The following is a 12,355-nucleotide window of genomic DNA, read 5'->3' as shown; positions in this document are numbered from 1 at the left end:
CTCCGGAAGAGCCGGTTACTCCTGTGCCCCACTGACTGCTCCCACCCCTTCCGAGCCCCAGGCCTAGTCTCCAGGGCAACCCCTAGGACTAACCCGGCCAGGAGCGATAGGGAAGAGGGGTGTTGGATAGGAGAGGGCCACCTGGGATTAGAAGAGAAAGTGGGGCAGGATCCATTCTTTCCCATCTGGTGCAGAAAGACTACAATCACCTTCCTCCTTGAATTAGACCCCTCCTCATCCCATCTAATCAGAGGTCTTCCTTGCTCTTTGAGGAAGGAGGAGGGTGGGGTGTCAATATGCCAACAGCTGGGTGTTTACTTCTTGCCAGAAGCCACCCCAGGCAGCAGCTGTGCTTCTCCCCCCCATCCAGATGACAGAGGGCAGACTGACCCTTTCTGTCCCCAAACATTCCACAATCCCATCAGATATGGCCAATCACCCACCCACCCCATCTCCCTTTAGGAAGCTACTAGAAAGAGGAAGGGGCAAATGGTCTTTTTTTCAGCAACTTGTGAGAAGGGCACCTAGGGAATACTCTGAACCTCTCACAAGCCAGGCCAGTGGGCGGGTAATAAAGAGAATGGGGAGGAAGACATTAGCACCTGCTCCCCCTTTCTCACCCTTCCTGTATTCCTGCTGCACCACCCTGATTGGGGTCAGCTGCCACAGTGCGTGGCTCCACGCAGGAGCCAGATGGCTGGGGCTGGGAGAGGGAAGAGACAGAAAGGGAGAGAGAGGGGATTCATCTGCATCCCTCTACCTCTCTCCCTCTCCCTGTCCAGGTACTACTGGAATTCAACCCCAAACACCACTGCTGACCACCGTCTCCTCCCGCCAGCTCCCTCCCAGCCTGTGAAACATGACTCAGAAGAGTCTGAAGCAAATCCAGACACCCTGTCCCCTCATTCTGGAGTGTGTTGTGTTGGGGGTAGCAGGGAATGAGAGCGCAAGAAGGGAAGGGGCAGGGCTAGGGTCGCAGCTGGATTTGCAGGGAGGGGGAATTCCCCAATGGAGGTGGGGTAATTATTAAAGACCTCCCTTGTGCTCACTGGCTGAAGGGTTCACAGTGTTAATAGGGTCTAGCAGGGAGATGGCCCTCAACCTTGTAACCATTCCAACTTGTCCCCCTTCCCTGTCCAGGTTAATGGAAAACAGTCTCCTCCCCCTTCGTATTTTGGGGAGGCCAGATTCTCCTATAACACATCAAAAGGACCACAACTCATCCCTCCTCTCCAAATTGGTATGTGTCCCCTCAGACTCAGCACAGTCTTTTTTTAAACTCCCCAACGAGCTTCTCCATGCTGGTCTCAGAAGAGGATGGAGAAAGACCTAATTTCCTTAGGACTCCCTTTGCATCTGAATAGAGAAGGTTGGGCTTCCCAGGCTTTCCCCACCACCCCACCGCCCTTAGAGACTTAGTCCTAGAACCTCATCCACTGTCCCCCAACAACACTTTAAGGCCAGAATCACAAGATGCGCCCTCCCCCATTCCCTGACTCTGGGGTAGGAGCGTTCTTAGGCTGGACCGGCCCAACCCAAGTCCAAGAAGGTCGTTCCCACCTGGGCTGGTGCTGAGGTCGCACCCCCAAAGTCCGGGAGAGATGGAGTGGGGTGAGGGCTACAGAAAAGCTTTAGATGGGAGTTAGTTGAACTTGAAGGGCTAAACGGAGCAGGGCCTGAAAGTGACTCTAGTCTATGATAGCCCCCAACCCCCCTTACTACGGGGAAGGAGAGTAGTTGGGGTGGCGGTTATTCCCCCTCCCACTGGAGGTTAGGATGGCGTGGGAAAGCGATGGTTCCAGAGGGGAGGAGGCGAAACCCGGACCGCGGGAGATTTTTCTGGCGAGGAAGGAGCGGGGGAGGGGGAGATCCTGGGTCCAGAATAGGAGGGGTACCCGGGAGAGGCTGGCCGAGAGGCGTGAGAAGCCTCCGGATTCCGGTCGCAGAGGACAGGGGAGAAATGGACGAGTAGATCGTGCGGGGGAGAGAGGAAGGGCAGCTCCTGCAGGGGGAGGGTCAGATCCCGAGTCCAGGGCAGCGGGGATCCCGGGGCAGGGGACCGCAGGGGCGGCCCGCCCGTGGGCTCTGGGACCAGACGTGGGTGCCGGGCCTCACCTGAAGCAGGGCCGGGCGGCGGCGGCGGCGGCGGCGGCGGCGGCGGCGCAGGTGGCCGAGCCGGGCGGCGGCGGCGCCTCCTCCCGCAGCCCTGGGCCGGCGGCGGCTGTGGCGGGGGGGGGGGGGGTGTGGGGGGGGGGAGGTAGCACTTAAAGGGACAGGAGCTACTGGGGTAGGGACGAGCGCTCGGGTAGGGCTGTCGCGAAGAATCCGCTGAGGGAGGGGGAAGCGGGTGGCGTCTCCTAGGGGCCTGAACCAGGAAGGATCCCAGATGGAGGAAGAGAACAGATCCCAGGAAGAAGAGACAGAAACTTCTGCGGTGAAGTGGGGGATGGTGGTGGGTCCGAACTGGAGGACCTGGGAGAGCTCCACCCGCTCTCCGGAGGCACCGGCAAAGATCTCTTCGCAAAGATCTCTTCACAAAGGAGGGCCAGGAAGGCAGTGAGAGTCGCAAGGACTCGGAGTAATGGAGGTGTCGGAGAGGGAACTCAAGGCCGAGCGTGCTGGGGGTAACACACAGCGGCCCTACTAGATGAACAGGTTCCCCGTGTTTCAGCTCCTCAGGGGCTCAAGCCTTACAGCCGTGGAGAGACGCAGCCTCCTTCCCCCAGCACGACCCAAGTTTAAAAACTTCTGCAATCAGGAAGCCAGGAGGGCAAAGACCTCCTAGGCCTTTCAACCTCAGTCCTGCCTGTCTCTGTCTTCTTAGTGACTGAAGCATGGGGGTCGCCAGTAGCAGCCCTAGTGAGGCTGGTGTGGGGCCGTGAGAATCGGCTTTCTTCTAGTTCAGTTCTCCCCCAGCCGCCACCACCCTTGCGGCAACCTCTGGGGCAACAGGAAGCAGCTGCTCGGTGCAGCCCCCCCCACCACCTGGTGGTGGGTCAGGGTCAGGGAGGGAAGAGGGTAGGGACTTGAAAGGCCGGGGAGAAAACAGGGGGAGAAGCACCTTAAAAATCATCCAGTGCGACCAAAAGTGGGCTTTACTTTTGTGGGGGTAAGGCCAGCAGTGAGTGCTGTGAAATATTTCTTGAATCTCAGCAGCTTAAGTGGGAGGCGCAAGGGGCTGGGGCGGGGGTGGTGAGGTGGAGAAAGCCCTAACCTAAGGTGCACTCTTAGGCTCTTCCCCAGAGCTGGAGCTTGCCAATGCTCATGAGCCCTTGGTCGGCAGCCTCACCAGCTGAGCCCCTGTGCCCCTATAGTCTGGTTTCCCCTCCTTCACCCCCCAAAAGAGCAAAGGTTAGGCCCCACCCCTGCTGAGTCAGCCAGGGAGGGAGGTAGGCATCCCTCAGGCCTTCCCGGGGGCTGGTCCTCATACTTACCCATGTTGGGCTGGCAGGGCTCCAGGGCTGGGACCACCCAGCTCCTCACTGTCCTTGGTTCCCCCTTCACGTGCAGGCTGGTGTTAGATCCTCCCAAACTGCGAGGTGGGAACTAGCACGAATCAAAAAGCCAATGTATGCTTCCTGCGAACCACAGCCTGAACTGCTGTAGGGTGATGTCCCTGTGTGACAGACTAGGGTGGGGAGGGAGGAGGGAAGGGCGTGGCTTTCTCTGGGTGGAGAGGGAGGAGGCGGTGAGGACAGGGCAGAACCAGGAGAAATATGGAGGAAGGTTAGATCTGTGTTGACACCCCAGTGGCGTGGTACAAGAAGAGAGCCATGAAGGGGGAAGGAAATAAATAGTTGCAGCTAGTGAGAGGGAGAAGGTTCTCGATGAATGCTAAGAGACATAAATGTGTGGGGGGAAGGGTGGAGGTATGACAGAAACAACCTTTAGGTTCACAGTTCCTAGGTCTGCACCTGGATAACACGGGAAAACAGAGCAGAAAGGGCGGACCCATACCCTGGGGGCTTCTGCACCAGCTTTTTACCCACTCTAGAGTAAGGACCTAGAGGATGTGCCCCCAACCCCCATAACTCAGCATTTCCCCAAATCCAGGCTTTTCTAGGAGCAAACTACTGGACACAGGCGGCTCAGGGGCTCCACCTAATGTCCAGATCATGACACAGGAGAGACTGGTGCCAAGGACGTCAGAGACAGATGGGGGGAAACTCAGAGGCCCCTACTCCACCCCTGGCACCTCTCCCAAGGCTCCTCCTCAGCCTTCAGCCCCCAGGGGCCTCTGAATTGGGATCTGTTTGTCCTGCCCTGCTTCTACCCCACTTGAATGCCTCGGGGTGGAGCTTATAGATTCAGGCTCCTCCTTAGGACAAAAGCCCCAGCTGGTTTGTAAACAGTCATTAGCGAAGAACCACATCCCAGCAAATGGCCTTCATGGATTTCAAAATGGTGAGATCAGAGTTCTTGCAGAGCCTCCAGTCCTACCACCACCAGAGGGCAGTAGGAGATGGGTCTGGGCCCAGAAAAGAACGTTTAAGGGGCATCAAATCCAACCCTGCACTTGTTTGAAAAGGGGGGTATACTTTTGAATAATCCTTGCAATCCTGCATGTTTTAGTGGGCTAAGATGAAGGGAAAATTGTCTAATTCCATTATTTAGTTCAGAAACCCAAGCCCAACAACACTGAAAATTACTATTCTCCTGTAAGTTTCTTTCCCCAATTTTCTTAAGGGATTTTAGCAGACCTCAGAATAGGCCCCATGGTACTTTATATTCTGCATTGCCTCAAGGAATCACAAACATACTAGTCTTGCCCAAAATATGTTAGGAGGCAGTAGTTAGGAACACCTTCTGAAAAAAAGGAATGTAGAAGATAGAAGAGAGGGCAGTTTTGACTCAATTTTAATCCTTCAGAACATGTTATCATTTCCAAAAAATTTAATTCACTGATTAACCCCTGCCTTCTCTTAGAATAGCAGTTATTTCTAAACCCAACCCATTTTTCCCAAAATGCTCTTCTAAAAAGTCCTTTGGCTTTTTAAAAAGCAGAAATGCACTATATACAAGAGGCAAAAAATCAACTTGCTTTGAACAATGATGTAAAAGGGCAAAAGATGAGGCCCTACTATTAAGATCACATCATCCCCAGGAAACCCCTTCACACGACTCACAGCTGTTCATCAATCCAAGACAATGGCTTTTCTTTTTTGATGACCCCATTTCAAATATATATGGCCTACTTTGTGCTGTTTCTTTTGTGTGGCTATTCTAAAATTACTATTAAAAATGTCAGTGTTGGCTGTGTTGTCAAGACCAAGAAAAACAGACAGATGCTGTGGGATGTACTTTTTATTGGAAACCTTAAATACTCTTCAGACAGAACACAATGTCTTCAATCAAGGCTCTCAGGAATGTGGCCTACAGAGAAAACTGCAATTTCTGGATTAGGAGCAAGGAGAGGGACAGCACGGAGGATGAGTGCTTAGTTTGCCAAAAAGACCCTCTCACGAGTGCTCTTCAGCCAGCTTATCAGCTTTTGCCACAGCTTCTTCAATGGGTCCCACCATATAGAAGGCCTGTTCTGGGAGATGGTCATATTCACCTACATGGAAAAAAATCCAACTGGTGAGAAGTGAAGGATATTATCAACTTTCTGCAGTGGGTACATACCTCACCACTTGAGGCCACCAGTCAGAATGTGATGAAATCGTGTCATCTTAGGGATCTTTTCTTAAACTTCCCTCACAAATCCAATTTACAAGACATGATGCTACAGTACAGCTTAAGAACAAATGGTCCATAGTCATATAACTCGGGTTCAAATTCTTGCTACTTTGGCTGTATGATATTGGGACTGGTTATTTTAAACTTTCCATGCTTCAAGTTTCCTAATTTGTAAAACAGGATAATAATGCCTTCCTTATAATGATGTTGTAATTCACTTAGAAGAGTAGCTAGCATGAAAGCACTCAGTAAGTCTAAGTCTTACTCTCAGACATTGAGTATTTCCAAAGAAAACTGATGGGAAATAACTTACTTTTATATAAAAATTATGTAATTAGGCACAATATATTTATATATTGCTTGATGGTTCCAGGAATGGGAACACAGCACAGCAAGCATTCAAGGGATTTCAGTTTCTTTGCCATTTTATGTTCAGCCTTATACTTGAAATCTCACCTGCCAAAATCTGCTGGAATCCTTTGATGGTCTCCTTCAGGGGTACCAGCTTCCCCAGATGACCGGTAAAGACCTCAGCCACCTGGAATGGCTGAGACAAGAAACGCTGTATTTTCCGTGCACGGGACACAGTTAATTTGTCTTCCTCAGAAAGTTCATCCATACCCAGGATGGCAATGATGTCCTGGAGGGATTTGTAGTCCTATGAGAAAACAAGATTAAGAGAGGCCTAGTAAACATTTACATTCCTCTAATTTGGACAAAAACCTAAGGATTAACACAACTTTATATTCACAAGGAGCTCCGTATACAGCATTTTAGCACTTTACTGCACTTCTTAACTGAAACAAATTAGTTACTTGGGGGTCATGAGGGCCCTCAGCTAAGATCAGTGTCTTGTTTCCCCTACTCCGAGTCTATTAGGTGGTGTTAGAAAATATTGGATTCCAATCATGGAGTACCTGGAAACTCAAGAGACCTCATTAACACTCACTAGGAACTGCTGGTCTCATCTTTCCTTGCTCTAAAGCAAATCAGAAATCACCAGGAGAGATATGGTCCTAATACAGTCCCCAAATTCCCTCTATGACTTTATGGCCACTGATCTCACCTGCAGTACTCACCTGTAGGATCTTTTGTACCCCACGGGCAACATCATAATGCTCATTGCCAACAATGTTGGGATCCATGATGCGAGATGTGGAGTCCAGAGGATCCACAGCTGGATAGATGCCCAGCTCAGCAATAGCACGGGACAGCACCGTGGTAGCATCCAAATGGGCAAAGGTAGTGGCAGGGGCAGGGTCAGTCAAGTCATCAGCAGGCACGTAGATAGCCTAAAGTCAAGAACCCATGAAGAGCAGCAGGAAGCCAGGTAATTCTACTTAAGCCATCCCCTTTTCTGACCTCTCCTCATTATGTCACTCTTATCTTCTCAGCATTCAAGAGTCCACCTCAAAAAATGCGGACTCTTACCACCCATAATAGTGGCTGAGTAAGCTTATAGGGTATCTAGTCCCTCCAGACGTGATGAAAGAATTTTCATTGTTATTCTTTTTGTTCTTCATCCTACTTTTTAACTCTACTGTAGTGATACCCACTTTAACACTAAAAAACAAAAACAAAAACTCTTGCACTATTATACTAGTTCATCAGGAAAATGAACCATGAAAGTTAATAAAATTTAGACAAATTTCTAGATAATTTTTACTATATACCATCTACATACATTTGAAAATTTGTAGTAGTTAGTGTAGTCCATATTTAACACTCAGTTTCCATGCAGCTTCAAACTCCCCCTTCAGGATGGAAACCACTACTTTGTGATCTACATTTACATGTACACCTTCAATTAGTTTAGGGTCTTTAACATGCACACGCAGAATTTTACACATTATTTCAGGGAGCTCAGGTACCTACTTAAAAGCCTTTTGAGATATAAGTAACTAGATTTTGTACCTTTCTGTACATGCCTTTATACAAATTAGACCCTCATCCATTTAACTGTTCTCACCTGTACAGAGGTGATAGATCCCTTTTTGGTGGTAGTGATTCTTTCCTGCATGGTACCCATGTCAGTGGCCAGGGTAGGCTGATAACCCACAGCAGAAGGGATTCTGCCCAATAAAGCAGACACCTTAAAAAAAAAAAATCTTTAGCCTTATCTGCATCATTCCATAGAAAGGTCAAATGAACCAGGTTCTCTCAAGCCTTCTCTCTTACCTCTGAGCCAGCCTGGGTGAAGCGAAAGATGTTATCAATAAACAGTAATACATCTTGACCTTCTTGGTCTCTGAAGTATTCAGCTACAGTCAGTCCAGTCAAAGCCACCCGGGCCCGAGCACCAGGCGGTTCATTCATTTGACCATACACCAGCGCTACCTGCAGTAATTATACAAATTCAGAAATTGAGGCAGAGGAGTGGGAAAGCTATATACCCAAGGTCCCCAAATCAAGAGAAACTACCAAAAAACCCTCCTCAGATGTCTATGTTTTTGTTCACAATTTTCCCTTTTAGAGATGTAGTTCAAAACAACATGAAAGGTAATTTCTTATAATTACTGAGGCAATATTCTTACAGTAGGAAGGAAATAAATTGTAAATAAGTGAAAGGCACAGAATAGGGTAATCTGAGATATAAGAACCACCTTCAACTCCCCCCAAAGTTAGCTTTCAAATGATGGGTCTATGTACCAAAAACAAAGACTAGAAATATCAAAGAAGAAAACAAAATGTACATTAGTGTATTAGAAGCTGGGGGAAAAACACTGACAAATTTCGTTTGAAGGTCCTGGGACAATAAAATGAAAATATAGAACATGGCTTCACCTAGCAATGCAGTCAACTGCAGCAGTTTCCTGGCACTACTTTGTGGACATCAATCAGCTCAGTGCTCACCTTGGAGGTGGCATCTTTTAAGTTGATAACACCAGACTCAATCATTTCATGGTATAAGTCATTGCCCTCACGAGTCCTCTCACCAACACCAGCAAACACAGAGTAACCACCATGGGCTTTGGCAACGTTGTTGATTAACTCCATGATCAGTACTGTCTTGCCAACTCCAGCACCACCAAAGAGCCCTAGGAGAGGTTGAGAAAAAAAGAATAAGAGTTTTGTTTCCAAATAAGAAAACTTCAAAAAAAATTTTTGTTTGTTTCTTTCCATCTTTTCCCTTCTCAGAAATGGCATCTGGCATCAGCAAACTCAGAAGAACGAAAGTCAGAAACTACTCATCAGTGAGGGATAGATCTCAGTAGCCACTCATAACACGGTAGGATTTTTTTCTACACATTAGGTTTGGAAAATATCTACCCACCACTAACATACCAATTTTGCCACCCTTGGCATAGGGAGCCAGCAGATCCACAACCTTGATACCGGTAACCAGAATTTCCTGCTCAACACTCATCTCCATGAATTCAGGAGCCTCAGCATGAATAGCAGCAAATCTGTAAAGGTAGAGGATCAGTGTCAATTCATCTTATTAAACAGTTCCTCTCAATTCTCAAGCCTAACCCTTTACTCATAATCTCATCTCTTATGTAACATTCTAGACAAAACTGTCACCCATCATCAAGCCCAAATATTCTGCAATAAAGGGAATTTCATCACCTCAGGAAGCAATAATCCCATTCCTGACAACTTTAACTGTCATAAGGTTTTCCTTTTACAGAACCCTAACTTAACAGCACTTCTTCACATACCAACATGAAACACAAAGGCCACTGGTATTAAAATGAACTGAAATAATCAACTTGGGCCCTAAGTAGCAGTTTGATTTTTTCTCTTTTTTTTTTTACGATCAGAACTTCTGCATCATTAATTTTCTTCAGAAAAAGCTGCATTGTGTGGTTTTAATAAATGAATGTATCGGCATTTTAAGTATTCTCTGCAAGAAAATTCTGCTATAGTAGAGGCTGTCACCTTAACGTATAAAACTGCTAGGAAAAACAGTTCCTTTCTGTGTAGATGCAACAAGAGGGGAATACTTACTGTTTGGTTTTTATGGGACCTCTCTCATCAATAGGTTCTCCAATGACGTTCATGATTCTACCCAAGGTCTCAGGGCCAACAGGAATTTTGATTGGTGCACCAGAATCCAGGACTTTCTGGCCTCTAACCAAGCCTTCTGTACCATCCATGGCAATGGTCCTTACTGTGCTCTCACCTGTCAGATAAGGCATTGCAGGGTTATACAGGACAAACTGGCTTCACGATATTTAATGAAGTATAACTGGCATTGAATACCTAAGTCAACCAAGACTCCTTCTCAGTACGTAAATGTGGCTTCAGCAAACTCAGAAGAACGAAAGTCATTTTGATAAAATCATCATAGAAGGAAGACAGCTTAGTTTGGGGGGATATTTCGGTCAAACAAGATCTTTACTATTCCTAACAAATTCTACTTACCCAAATGCTGGGCCACCTCCAAAACCAGCCTGGTCTCCCTGCCTTGCACTTCCAGGGCATTTAGGATGGGTGGCAGTCCCTCATCAAATTGGACGTCCACCACAGCACCAATGACCGCCACGATGCGCCCAGTGGTGGCGCCTGCCTTTGGCGACGGAGATGTTTGAGCGGCATAGTCTCTGGCTAACAGACAAAAAAAGATATGGAAGAAGCTGGGGTTAGGACAGTTAAAGGTCATCGGAAACCCCGACTTAACTCACAAGTACTGGTGAATACAGCCCAGGCCTGACCTCCTTCCGCTTGCACGGAAGGCGGGTCCAGAGGGAGGGCCGCACTGGAAACGGAGAAAGAGTCTGCACCATCTTCCCATACTCCTGCACAAACCCCCATTATTCGAGAGCTCGGTGTGCCCCCATTCCACGGGAAGGTCAATGCACCTGCCCGCACTTTTCCGTCACACAGCGCCCCTCTTCCAAAATGAGACGGAATTAGATCGGTCCTGGTCTGTTTTCCCGCCGTTAGAGGGCAGGGCGCTGGCCCTGGCGTCCTTCTAGCACCACAGATCCCTTAGGCCCAAGCGACTATCGGCCCTAGGCTCAAGGTCATGGGACGGCAGAAACGAACCCAGCCCTTACAGCAAGGAACTTACCAGGCTGCAGCGCTGCCGGAGCGGCCCGCAGTAAGAGCTGGACTTGAGGTAGCGGCGCTGAAGGGCTGAGTCCCCGCAAGGCCCCAGAGGCCGTGGCAGCGGCCACACGACCCACGAGTCCAAACATGGCGGAACCCGGTGGCGACTGAGTGCTGCAGCAGTCTGGCCTCCAACTCCCCACAGTTGGGGGGCGAGGCCTACTCTACAGTAGGCATGGCCATTGGATGATCTTGTTGCTCATCACTCTCAGGGCTGCTCCTATAGGCTAATAACCTCTCATCTTCTCAACCATTGGCCAAAATTGGTGCTAATCTGAATTGCTTTTTTTTATTGGACAGTGTCTGGTTAGGTGCAACCCTCAGAGCCTCGAAACATAATTGGACAACAGGGATGTCAATTGGAGAGAGTACTTGGCGGAACTGCGTTTAGGAAAGGGACCGAGTTCCTGTGGGGAAGCAGTTAGGCTGTATCTGGCTGTCCTTGAGCTCTCTCCTTAGGACCTTGAGCTAGGTGAGAGTCTCAAGGGCGGGGTTAGGGAAGTGGTAGCGTCGTGAAGCACCACTGACTGACCTTGGCTAAGTCAGGATCCTTCTCTAGAGTCAAACGGTTTTTCTTTCTCATTAGCGAGATTGGAAGCTTTCAGATAACTCAGGATGTCAGGAATCCAGACAGAATTAAAGCTACAAAGAAACTCATGTAACCAGTCGTTTAACAAATGTGTGCTAGGCATTGAGGAGGCAAAGATAAATAAGACTTAGGACCTCACTTTTAAGGAAAGACAGATGAGTAAAAAATGCAATCAAGTGTGATGGGTCCTGGTTAGTATAGGGTAAAATGTATGGAGGAAGAAGGAGGGGATAAATTTGGGTCATCTAGAAATGTAGGAGGAATTGTCTCTAAGTGGAGGAGGCTGATTGGTCGCAAAACATCAGTAGAATTCCTGGGGTAAAGTAGGAAGGAAGAATATTCCAAGCACACATTTGCATTAAACAGCATGTTCCTTTTGTGGAACTGCAGGTGAGGAAGGTTAGAGGTGAGGAAGGGAAAAAAAAGAGAGGATAGTAAAGAGATGAGTATAGAGAGAAGCCGGAACCAGTTCTCAGGGTCTTGGATGGGAGCGGAGGCTGGGCAGTGGTAGGTCTGTGGTCCTTGAGCACGAAAAATGGTAAAATAAACAGGACATCCTTTTCTGTAGTATTGATTTTATTCAAGGTATTTGGGGGCAGGGTGGGGGAGACCCTTAATCTATTAGAACAAACATGGCTAAATGGAGTAGTTCAGCATGAAGCTAGTTCCCCAGACTTTCTCCGACCAGCACACATTAGTTCTCATTTTTCTGCGTGATAGTGAAAGTTTCCTATTTGGTAGCAAGAACTATCAGAGAATTTAAAGGAGAAAGCAGGAATAGAAGAGAATATTAAATTTGAAGTGTCTTTGGTAATCTTGCCTAGTAAGAGGGAAAGAACCCAAGAAAACAGCAACATGTATGGGGCAGGTAGAAAAAAATAAACTATGTAAGGAAGCAGCAGAGGAATAAGGAAAAGACCAAAGAACATAGTGTAAGAATCAAAAATAGAGAATGTTAAAGAGAAAGTGGTCAATAGTATAAATCACATAACCATTCTTTAAAATAAGGGCTGTAAAGAATTGGGTTTGGCA

General features: G+C 48.0%; 2 protein-coding genes and 2 non-coding genes across 7 annotated transcripts in view; all 4 read right to left on the bottom strand.

The window, feature by feature from the left end:
- The window catches only part of BAZ2A (bromodomain adjacent to zinc finger domain 2A), a 34,512-nt gene extending 30,896 nt beyond the window's left edge, over positions 1–3,616 (bottom strand). For 2 of the 4 annotated variants that reach the window (XM_007129387.4, XM_055085589.1), the window contains exon 1: positions 3,435–3,615. The gene's annotated coding sequence lies outside the window, so the exon portion shown is untranslated. Of the gene's footprint in view, positions 1–2,115; positions 2,188–3,434 lie in introns of those variants that run through there. The other 2 variants (XM_055085588.1, XM_055085586.1) reach the window with 2 other exon arrangements.
- A 1,672-nt stretch (positions 3,617–5,288) lies between these two features.
- ATP5F1B (ATP synthase F1 subunit beta) lies at positions 5,289–10,925 on the bottom strand. Its single transcript, XM_007129391.4, has 10 exons — positions 10,697–10,925; positions 10,048–10,230; positions 9,631–9,805; positions 8,965–9,086; positions 8,533–8,717; positions 7,858–8,016; positions 7,649–7,771; positions 6,759–6,971; positions 6,136–6,337; positions 5,289–5,557 (listed from the first exon to the last, which is right to left on the bottom strand). Exons 1-10 carry the CDS (start codon positions 10,821–10,823, stop codon positions 5,460–5,462), a joined length of 1,587 nt encoding a protein of 528 aa, XP_007129453.1. The 5' UTR covers positions 10,824–10,925; the 3' UTR covers positions 5,289–5,459.
- On the bottom strand, positions 8,809–8,879 carry LOC112064748 (small nucleolar RNA SNORD59). Its single transcript, XR_002891647.1, has one exon. It is a non-coding gene; the product is annotated as a small nucleolar RNA SNORD59 (small nucleolar RNA).
- Positions 9,903–9,977, bottom strand: LOC112064747 (small nucleolar RNA SNORD59). Its single transcript, XR_002891646.1, has one exon. It is a non-coding gene; the product is annotated as a small nucleolar RNA SNORD59 (small nucleolar RNA).
- Positions 10,926–12,355: the final 1,430 nt, after the last annotated feature.

Source organism: Physeter macrocephalus, chromosome 6, assembly GCF_002837175.3.
Source record: "Physeter macrocephalus isolate SW-GA chromosome 6, ASM283717v5, whole genome shotgun sequence".
Taxonomy (NCBI): domain Eukaryota; kingdom Metazoa; phylum Chordata; class Mammalia; order Artiodactyla; family Physeteridae; genus Physeter; species Physeter macrocephalus.
This window is presented reverse-complemented; position numbering and strand designations above follow the sequence as displayed.